Genomic DNA, 11,329 nt, shown 5'->3' with positions numbered 1-11,329 from the left:
TTCTGCCCAGACTATAAGGTAGTTTTCCCCTGACACCAGTCACTCCTTATCAACTACTTTAAGGCCCTTAACAAGGATGTCCTATATTACTGTGTAATGTCACTATTAATACAAATGGTAGTTTGACCAAGAGCGTGGATATTAGGAGTGGCCCACAGTGTCACCAAATAAATACGCAGGTACTCTCAGGACTTGAATATCTCTAAACAGATCAGCCACAAAGAAAGGTTTGAATATATTTAATAATAAGTAATAAATAAACAAGACAGTACTAAATAGATATGTACAGTGATTTCAGAGTTCAAAACCATAGGAAATATTTAAAACAACATTGCAGGACAGTCTCAGATAAATAAAGAAAACATCTAAACTATGCTTCTTTATATTCCTGACAGAATCTTAGAGAATTACTATATCATAGTTAACTAGCTTCAGAGCAAGGCAAGTGTGTGGTGAATGGGTCTTTAGTTGTTGCCAGGTCCAAGACAGAATACAGAATGCACTGTCTCTCTCTGAGAGTTCTTTAAATTAGTATCTGAACTGTTACTGCTGGGATAGCTTGCAGAATGACATCATTTCTTGTCATCTGATTCTATCCCAGGTAAAACCCCCACTGCTGAAAGCTAGCAGTATTTAGCATCTGCCTGTGAAAATACATATACAAGGGCTGCTTTTCCTCAGATCTTTGACAAATGGTGGAAGTTGTAAAACAATAAAACACTTCCAAGATAATACAGAAAACTTCTCAGGAGAGACATTGTGTCTGCTGCATTGAAACTGAAAGATAACATCTTTTTATGGCCTGGCCATAAAGTAATTTAATTTCAGCTATTTTTCTGAAGATAACCTCCTGTATTCCAATGACCATTGTATATGTATACATTTAAACTGTTACAGTAGTGTATGTACATTTTTGTTCTCTTCTAGCAGGGCACACTGTGGATACATCTTTAAGTTCAGTAGTTTACAAAATTATCTCTTCAGCACACGTCTGTACAAACCATTTTATATCGCATACAGTGCTGATCATGTTTATTCATAAATGGCATGTAATTATTTACAAAATTCCAGATAGCTGGCACTATCTCAGCACACGTCTGTACAAACCATTTTATATCGCATACAGTGCTGATCATGTTTATTCATAAATGGCATGTAATTATTTACAAAATTCCAGATAGCTGGGCTGGCACTATCTCTTTTTGTGACATGCTTTACAGCTTTGAAAGCTGACAAAACACACACAAACTTGTAGTACACGGAGCAGATAAAGCTTCTTGCAGTTCATAGAAATTGTGTTCTTGTCATGGATGTCAAGATTCACCTCTTGAGCTTCATTTTCAAGATTCATTTCTTGGTATCCATGTCTCAAACAGTTAAACTGGTTATGATCGGCAGCCTGCTCATAATCCTCTGTTATGATCAGAAACTTGGATGTAATCCTCTGTGTAAGAGTCCTGTTTAACCTAGTCTTGTTCTGTGGCACAGGTCCTGCAGTACCTTAAGGCCTGACTTGTGCTTCAAGCAAAGTTTGCATACCAGCCACTTCTGTTTCCCCTTGTATTAGTGTTCTCCTACCATTTCATCTTGTATAACAGTGAAACCGTTCATAAAAGTGATCTTTTACTTAAGGTCATTAGGGCACCTGTTGCATACCAGCCACGTTTGTTTGTTTCCCCTTGTATTAGTGCTCTCCTACCATTTCATCTTGTGTAAGAGTGAAACAGTTCATAAAAGTGATCTTTTACTTAAGGTTTCCCCTGCTGTCTTTCTGAGCCTATTTGTACAGCAGAATTTAAATGCCTTTCTTGGAAAACCTTGAGGTGACTGCAACTAAAAAAAAAAAAAAACAGTCAGGAATACTGATTCTGAGCCTTTTGTATTTTCTTTTCACAGAGACCGTGTACTATTCAGAACTTGTCCTTTAAAGCCAAAAGTGATTTTTATTCTAACCAGTTATGTTTTCTTTCTCGAGCAAGAAAATTAAATGAAGAGAAAAGACTTGCATGTTGTGGTTGTGCATATATCTCTTGAGTATTACTTTAAGAGAACAAAATTTCACAGATGATCTGCGAAAAACCTTCTACCCTCTTACCCCTTACACTTTCCCCCATGTGTACACCCTGTATTCCTACTGGGCCTGGTAAGGTCTCTCTCTAGCCTTGTTATTTTTTCAAGCATGACTTTATTGCTATGCCCTTTTTAGTTGTATTATTTCATAAACTGTGTATTGTACTATACCTTCTTGCAGATATTTAGTTTCTTTTACAGGCACTATGTCTAGAGCTGTTGTATTTTAGCATAGTTTTGCTTGCTCTGCTTTTATCCTCTTAATGAAGACGTTTTGTGCCTTACAGTCTTGCCCAAGAGTAGTTCGTTGGTACAGTAGTTTACCAGCCTATTTCTGGCACTTTTTAAAGAGAGTAAATCTTTGCCATGTACTTTAATTTATGGTAAGTCTTCCTTTAATGATCCCAGCTTGAGATCCCAGCTTGAGACTGCTTCCCAGTGTGCCCATTAAGTGCCTGCCTGATGAAAATGTTTAAGCCAGGGGCATGTAATCTCCCTTAAGCTAATACTAATCTTTGTAATAATTCCTGCAATGGTTATCCTGTATTTAGAAGTCTATTATTCTGTTGAGCATATTCTCACTCAGCTGTATTTTACTTACTCCAGGAATGTTTGATACAGAATGTATGGTTGAACATTTCTAGATGGAGCCCTGAACTGCTGGACTAATTCTGAGAGAACAGAGAGGTTTGGAGTTCAAGATGTGGATTTATTATTTACTGAATGCGGGTCTTAGGAATTGACATATTTTAGCAGATTTGAGGCAGTAGAAAGGCGTTCAGAATAAGCCCCTGAATCTAGGAAAATAAAGCTTCATAGAGGTTGGGTATTTCATGTGTCACATTCGGTGAGACCATGATGTTCATTTGGAGTAATGCAGTGCTGTGAATGCAGAAATGCCATATTCAGGCATTACATGTTTCTTTTTAAGCTATTTAAGTTACAGAACTTGCCCAGATATTTAGGTTACATAACTTGCCCAGATATTGAGATAGCACATTTGAATGTTGTATGATGAGAAACGTATGCTGACCTATCATTGGTGTTTGAGAATCTTGTGAGCAATGTGTTTTCAGCTTCCTGATTTTTATTCTAACTATGGTTGTGCCCTCTCTTTTTTTCTTGTAGGTGGAGGGTGAGAGGTGTTGATTGTCAAAGGAAAAGGCTTTTTTTCTGTTTCCAGTACTTTTTTTTTTTGAGATGGCAGCTTCCAGCATTTTATTTGCAGCATTTATTTCTATTGTGCCTCTTGGTATTCTGAGGAGTGACCTAGCATTTTATAGATCTGACTACAGCACAAGAGTGGGACACATGTCACCTTCAATGACCTGCACCAGTACTGTCTGTGACACCTTTTATGGAATCATGTTTGATGCTGGAAGCACTGGAACACGGATACACATTTACACGTTTGTACAGAACACTCCAGGTGAGCAGTTGTTGGGTCTGTGCTTGGACCAGGATCAATAGTTTAAAGCCATTTCCTGGGTTACTTCTGGAAGGCCTTGGAAGGGTAATATGAAGTGACTGTGAATGTAGTTATTGCTATCATGGTCATCTCTGTCTCCTTTAATGTTTTTTTCTTTAACTACGTTAAATTTTATTTTTTGTATCTCTGGGAAGAATGAGATGTAAAATAAAACCACGTTGGAAATCTAAGCCATGTCTTATCAAAAACTGATGGTACTGATTTGTGAGCTGATTTCACACTTTTTTTTTTACCAATTTGTCAGATTTGTTTGCATCAAATTAGTATTGGGTATATTTTGGCAACGTCTTTGTTTAGAACATAATGCAGCATAGGAAGGAATAGGATTTTAAGGAGATGAAGAAAATTGGGAAGCAGTTAAAAGATGAGCCTTCTGGACTTTGTGATTGTTTGTCAGAAAAGTAATTTGATTTCAGTAATAACTTCATGGTCTTCATAGTCGCTTCATATAAAAGTGCAGACCATTTTTTCTTATTTTACAGCAGAACCACCACACCTAGACAAAGAGATTTTTGAATCTGTGAAACCAGGCCTCTCTGCATATGTCGATCAGCCTGAAGTGGTGAGTTCTTTACTTTTTCTTTTTGCTCCATTCCAGTTTGTTTTGGGCCAAGGCATGTTGCAAATATTTGCACAGTGCTGCTATTTACAGTAATGCAGAAGCTGAGTTCCTTCTAGAGATTGCACTGGTGCGCTATACAAATTTATGCACTTTTTGTCACTCATTGGGACTGAAGGTTGGGTGTAATAAAAATCTTTCTTTTCATTGACTGTAGAAAAGCCAGTGAAAGGAAGAGAAGATGCTGTAGGTAATCTGAGCTGCAAAGACCATGTTGTTTGGATCACAGACTGATATTTGATTTTTTTTTTAAATATAAATTTAAATAAAAATGTGCTGTATACTGTATTAAAAGTATTTATGGATAAAGTTTCATGGGCTAGATTGTGTTCAGGCTACATGTAGTTCAGAGACCAGGAATGTGGGACTTCTACTATAAAGTGCAGACCAATGCCTGTCTTAACAGCCTCCATCCTTCAAGTGGCTTAAAGCAAAGCAAAATAAGCTATCATACTCGAAAGATGAACAATCTTGTATCAATTAAATGACCGGTTATATGATCCTGTTAACATGGTTGATTCACCTTGATAAAGAAACATGAAAAATAAGATTTGCTTAGAATAAAACATTGTAGGAATAAACAAAAGAACTGAGGGAGTTTGACAAAGAAACTGATAATATCTAATGCTCAATAAATATGGTAAGCACATACATTGTAAAACATTTTTTTTTCTATTTTAGTTTATTGTACATCTTGAATAAATAACCTTAGATGCTCATCCTGTTGCTCACTGCTGCAATAGCTTTAGCTGTATGGATTATATCCTGTTGAGGATATGTCAGCCAGCCGGCTTGCAAAGCTTCAGAATACCTTCCTCATGCCCAAACTGTTAGGCAACTGGAGCTGAGTTGACCAGAAGACAAGTATGGGTGCCAAGCCCTTCAGAGCTCTACTGCAGCAAAAGAGTACACTCCTGTAAGGCTTTCAAGGATCTGTGGTAGGCTTAGTGCAGTTCCTTTGCTGGGCAGATAAATTCCCTTTAGGGAAGAACCTTCCATTTTCTAAATATTGATGTTATGTAGTCCTATCTCGCCTCCATTATTACATGTGGGTTGGGAGCCGATCCTCGGCTCCGACTCGGCCGCTTAGAAAGCCTGAAAACTTCTGATTGGCTTGTGGCTAATAGGTATCCCATGATGCATGCGCACATTCCCCAGATCTCGTTTGCCACATCTTCAGTCGGAAGCTTCTTTTGGTTGGCTGTGGCTAAGTGATTTAGTTCTTTATTATTCTGCTTGTTGGAAGTTTTTAGCTTCGTGTGAAATGCTTTTCTTATTGCTGTTAGCCTTATTGTGATAACTGATTGTGTCAATTTAACCGGACTTGACTTTTTTACTGCTATAAAATTTTGGGCCTGTTGGCCCTTTTTTGTGTGTGAGTTTTACTTAGAGGTATTAAGTCTGTTTCCCTTTCCTTTACACTAGTTTTGTTTAAGTTTAGAGAACCTAGTAAAACTTCCCTTGGTTGGTTGGTGTGAGAAGTAGGGCTAGATCTGTTTAAGTTAGAGGATCTAGTTCCTCTCTTGATGAGGGAGTGTGTTGCTTTTTCTCTTCAATCGCCTATTGAGACTGCCATTATGTCGAAAGAACATAGAGCATAAACAGTCAGGATTTAAAAAGTGTACTAATTGCTCTCAAAAAATGTCCATCACTGATGTGTACTGTTTAGGGGACATACATCTTCAAAAGACTTGTCTCTTTTGCCATTCCTTTACTCCTATAGAGTGCTCCAGGAATGGAAGAATAAAGTTGATTCTAAAAGGCTTGTTAAATCCTTCTTTCGAGGAAGACCTAGCCAGTTTGTTTTCCTCTGCTAGGTCACTTTCTTCCAGTAAAGATAAGGGCAAGACCTCCAAAAGGCCTTCTCCAGCCTCAACTTCTGTCTCTGAACCTCCACAGAAGTTGCCTAAATCGGAGATGGCTTCTGTCTCTTCGGCTCCACTGTCCTCGGAGCCGATCAAGATTCTGGACACGGACATTGCAATATCGGCACCCAGTGCTTCAGTGCTGATCACTAGCAGTCCTCTTCGGAGCCGGTCTACAGACATTCCACTGGTCTCCCCTACTTTAAAATCACCTATATTACAGAGAGCGAGGTCTCCAACACTGTCCTACATATCCTCCAGGATCTTTTCTGAAGAAGACATCGAGAGAGTGGTGCTCAGACTCCTTAAGTCGTCGGCCTTGCCAACATTTTTATCGGCTCCGACCACTTCTGTCTCAAAGCCGACTCTTGTTACCCGACCCTGCTCTTTTTTCCTCCTCCAACCCAGATTGGGCCTTTGGAGCTGATACTGTCAGTACCAACTTACAGTGGTGTCCTTGGCTCCAGCACCCCGGGTGGTTGTCTCGGAGCCGAGCCCCGCTCCGACACTATCGGCAGCATCCGAAGTGTCTAGGGTCTGAAGCTCTTCAGTCGGGCCCGAGAGGGACACTTGGAACCTAACCCCTTCGGTGTCAAGTCTTCCTCTTGGTGCATCGGCCCGAGTGAGCTCGGACCCTACATCATTCTCGGAGCCGATTCCTTTGGAGCCATTGGCACATAATATCCCTCGGAGCCGGAGGAATCTGTTTTCGTGAAGATGAGGAGCATGTTGGATAGTTCATCTGTACCACGTAGGAGTACCAATGCTATACTCCCTCAAGCACCAACTACGGCCTCAGCATCCTCTCTCCCCCGGGATGGTAGAGACTCACAGCCTCAGGACCCCCATTTGGGTGGTCCCTGATCTTCCGAGACCTACCCAGAAGACCCCACTGAGGAGCCCCCTCTGAAGAGAACATGTAAGAGGAAGCATGTAGACCCCCCTGATGAGTCTGTCACATCTGACACTGACCTCGATGAGTCGGAGCGGTCCCCTAAGTTGTCCTCAGAAGATGTCTCCTTTGCAGACATTTTGGAGATCCTCAGGCAGGGAGGCGGCTGGCCCACCATTGCCCCTTCCGATGAGGAGTCCGTGTACCTGAAGGCTTTTGGGTCTCAACCCTCAGCTTCATGGGTGTCTCCTCCATTTGATGAATTACTAGATCTCGTGAGTCAGAAGGCATGGCAGACTCCCGATGCCATGGAACTGGTCACCAGGAGGCTGAATAAATTTCTCTCCGCCCCTAAGGACAAAGAGTTTTTATCTAAGGGTTTACCTGTTGATGCCATGGTGGTGGTGGTGGCCACTAAGAAGGAGCTAGCAGAGACTTCTTCTTCTTCTGTCCATCCACCTAATAAGGAATCCCGAACGATGGATAGGTATGGGAAGCATATCTTCTCTTCAGCGGCTTTTACATTCTGATCACTGAACTATCTATTGCATTTTACGAGGCTTCAGAGAGATCTCCTAAAGGAGTTAGGAGATACTCTTCAGGGTACCTCGACTGAAGCAGTCCCATCTACAGTGTCTGCTCAGTTGGCTACCCTCACATCTGTTGTTAACTCCTCCATGCAGCTGATCTCCTATGCAGCTGATGGTGCGAGTAGGGCAGCTGGTTCAGGAGTCTCATTAAGGAGACATTCCTGGATGCGTCTATGCAACTTTGCTGAGCCTTTCAAGTCTACATTCACCAATGATCCCATGGACGGATCCTCTCTTTTTGGACCCAAGGTGAAAGGTACCCTCACCAGGTGTGAGCAGGAAGGAAAGACTCTCTCTGCCATGGGAGTCCATTTTAGCGTTTCTTCTAGACCTTACCCTAAATGTCAGAAGAGCAGGAAAATGTGGTTCAAGAAATCACAGAGACCTTTCTGGGACGCACAAAGTGATTCCTCCTTCAGAGACAGGGGAGGAGGAAATAATGGTAGACGTCGCCCTAGAGGCAGGGGAGGCCCACACGATTAGGGAGGTCACGATTCTTTTTGTGACCATCCCTATCAGCGTTCCTGATGTGGAACCCAACTGTGCGCATCTGGAGCTGGTCGGGGGTCGCCTGTCCTTGTACCCAGAAGCCTGGCTAAATCTCACTCGAGACAAGTGGGTACAAGACATTATTACCAGAGGTTACTCTATACCCTTTTCCCATCCACCATGCCCTCCCAAAATGATCCCAGATATACCACCCAATCACAGGGATCAAGCGGCTATAGAGATAGAAAAGCTGCTATTAAAAACAGCCATCCAAAAGGTCCCAACAGACCAGACAGGATTCTGAACGTACTCCAGGTTCTTTTTAGTTCCAAAAAGAACAGGGGACTGGAGATCCATCCTAGACCTCAGCAGGTTAAACGAGCATGTAAAGAAGTCCAAGTTCCGAATGGTCACTCTACAATACATACTCCCTTTGTTGGGGAGAGATAGCTGGATGTGCTCAATAGATCTCCAGGATGCCTACTACCACATAATGATGGACAAAGCATCAAGGAGATACCTACGCTTCTGGTGCTTCTGACTGGGAGCCAATCATTACCAGTTTCGGGTGCTGCCCTTTGGTCTCTCCACAGCCCCCCCGGGTGTTCACCAAGTGCATGGCAGTAGTCAAAGCTCATTTGCGGCTTCAGGGAATCCAAGTCTTTCCATACCTGGACGATTGGCTCCTGACCGCCACCACCAGGCATCACCTAATTCAGACAAGAGATTCCACAGTCAAGCTCTGTTCCCAGTTGGGAATCTCGATAAACTGGGAAAAATCCTCTATTTTGCCCACGCAGGCTATAACTTTTATAGGAGCAAACATAGACACAGTTGAGATGACAGCCAGACTACCTACAGACAGAATACAGAATTTTGTGCAACAAATTTACAGGATACTTCCCCTTTAAAGAGTCAAAGTGAAGGTGGTGTTGCAGCTTTTCGGAACTATGGCATCAACCATAACCTTGGTACCTTTAACAAGACTACATATGAGAATACTCCAATGGCTCCTGTCATCCCAGTGGTTGTTTCAGCAGTTGCCTCTACATCATCAGATCCTGATTACAGATTCTTGCAAAAAGGACCTACGCTGGTGGATTCAACCAGGTCATCTTACCACAGGGACTCCCTTTGTACCGCACCAACCCACTGCCACTGTGACCACGGATGCCTCTCTGATAGGGTGGGGGGGCATTATCTTGGCAGGACTGTCCAAGGCACATGGCAAGAGCAGGAGGCCCATCTGCATATCAGTGTCCTAGAGATGAGGGCGGTGCTTCTAGCGTTGCAAGAACTTCACTACTTTCTCCCTTTAGGGACGATAGCTATCCAGACCGACAACATGTTGGTTGTCTGGTATCTAAACAAACAAGGGGGGACCAGATCATACCCCTTATGTTGAGAGGCCATGCGAGTTTGGGATTGGGTGATTTCTTCTCAATGCTTTCTCATTGCAACACACATCCCGGGGACTTCCAGCGTAATAGTGGACAAGCTAAGCAGGGCAATATTGTTACCTCACGAATGGTCCTTGAACCAGAAAATAGCCAGTATGATCTTTCCCAAGTGGGGACAACCCTGCTGTGACCTCTTTGCCAGTCCCATCAACACCAGATGCAGCACCTTTTTCTCTCTCATCCCCCCTCTGGGGGAGTCTCCAAGAGATGCACTAGTCCAAGATTGGCCCCCGGGACTCCTTTATGCTCTTCCTCCTTTTCCACTCATCCCCAAGGTCATACAGAAAGCAATGCTGTTGGGAAGCAAGATGATCCTCATCACCCCTTACTGGCCTTGTCAGATTTGGTTCCCTTTTCTCGGGCCTCACCTGTTGGATTGCCCATGGACTCTGGACCCAGTGCCAGACCTCCTGACACACATGTCAGGTTCTCTTCACCCCAGTCTCCACACTCTCAAACTGACAGCATGGCTGCTCCAGTTGTGTCACTAGTCAGGCTTCATGATTTGTCTCCAGCTGTAACTCATATTATTACCTCTTCTCACAAGCCTTCGACCAGAAAACTGTCTCATAGTAAATGGAAGAAATTTTCCATATGGGCACACAGTAGAGAAGTTGATCCATTTACAGCTCCCATTACTATTCTAGAGTTTCTTTCAGAACTCTTTCACCAAGGTTCAGAAGCTGCTACACTCAAGAGTTCAACTAGCAGCAATATCTCATTTTCAAATGATTCCAGTCTCATGTCTCACAAACTGTGCAAATCCTTTCTTAAGGGTTCCATGAAGTTAAGACCTCCTGTGCAAGACCCCATTCCTCCTTGGGACCTGAATCTAGTTCTGTCTAGACTTACTCTTCCACCCTTTGAACCAGCCCATAGTTGTCAGTTGAAGTTTCTGTCTTGGAAGACTCTTTTTCTGGTAGCAATAACCTCAGCCAGGTGAGTTTCTGAATTACAAGCTCTGTCTATTAAACCTCCATACTTAATTTTTCACAAAGATAAGGTCTCTCTCCGGACCAACCCTTCCTTTATTCCTAAAGTCTGTTCTCAATTTCACTTAAACCAAACAATTGAATTGCCAGTGTTCTTCCCTAATCACTCCAACAAAGCGGAGTATACATTGCACCAATTGGATGTTCACAGGCAACTACGTTTCTATATCCACCGGACCAAGGAATTTAGAAAATCAGAACAGCTGTTTATTTCCTTTTGCTGAGCCGGGAATGGGCTTGCCAGTTTCCAAGGTTACACTTCTGAACTGAATCTCTAGTTGTATTTCCTTTATTTACACTTCTCAGGGAAAGGAGTTACCCTTTAAAGTCAAAGCGCATTCCACCAGGTCCTGCTCTACTTCTGCTGCTTTCAAAGCCAGGACACCTATTGATAGTATTTGTGCAGCAGCAACATGGGCTACCCCTCATACCTTCATTTCCCATTATAAATTGGATTTAACTTCCAGGGGTAGAGCTTCGTTTGGTTCCATGGTACTCAGGAGTATCTTCCAGTGAGCCACCCATTCAAGATGCTAGGGACGCTGTCCCACATGTAATAATGGAGGCGAGATAGGACTACATAACATACAGAAGTTATGTACTCACCATAACGTTCCATGTATGTAGTCCATCTCGCCGAACATTATTACGAACCCACTCACCAGCCCCTTTCCTGGAGGATCTGGATACAGTTTTTCCTTTTCTACAGTGGTTTTGCCACAAGGACTCAAACAGTTTATTCTTCCGGACCTTTGTTCTTTTTCCTGTCTGATTCTGGTAGACTAGTAGCAAACAAAATCTGGGGAATGTGCGCATGCATCATGGGATACCTATTAGCCACGAGCCAATCAGAAACAGGTTTT

At 42.6% G+C, this 11,329-nt stretch overlaps 1 protein-coding gene across 1 annotated transcript in view; it reads left to right on the top strand.

Annotated features, from left to right (window-relative positions):
• Window positions 1-3,202: 3,202 nt before the first annotated feature.
• The window catches only part of LOC122803953 (ectonucleoside triphosphate diphosphohydrolase 5-like), an 18,206-nt gene continuing 10,079 nt past the window's right edge, over window positions 3,203-11,329 (top strand). Inside the window, exons 1-2 of the mRNA XM_044073631.1 lie at window positions 3,203-3,499; window positions 4,042-4,121. Coding sequence (XP_043929566.1) covers window positions 3,271-3,499; window positions 4,042-4,121 — 309 coding nt within the window. The 5' untranslated portion in view covers window positions 3,203-3,270. The remainder of the gene's footprint in view (window positions 3,500-4,041; window positions 4,122-11,329) is intronic.

The sequence above is a fragment of the Protopterus annectens genome, chromosome 6.part0, assembly GCF_019279795.1.
Source record: "Protopterus annectens isolate FY-2018-M chromosome 6.part0, PAN1.0, whole genome shotgun sequence".
In the NCBI taxonomy this organism is placed as follows: Eukaryota; Metazoa; Chordata; order Ceratodontiformes; family Protopteridae; genus Protopterus; species Protopterus annectens.
This window is presented reverse-complemented; position numbering and strand designations above follow the sequence as displayed.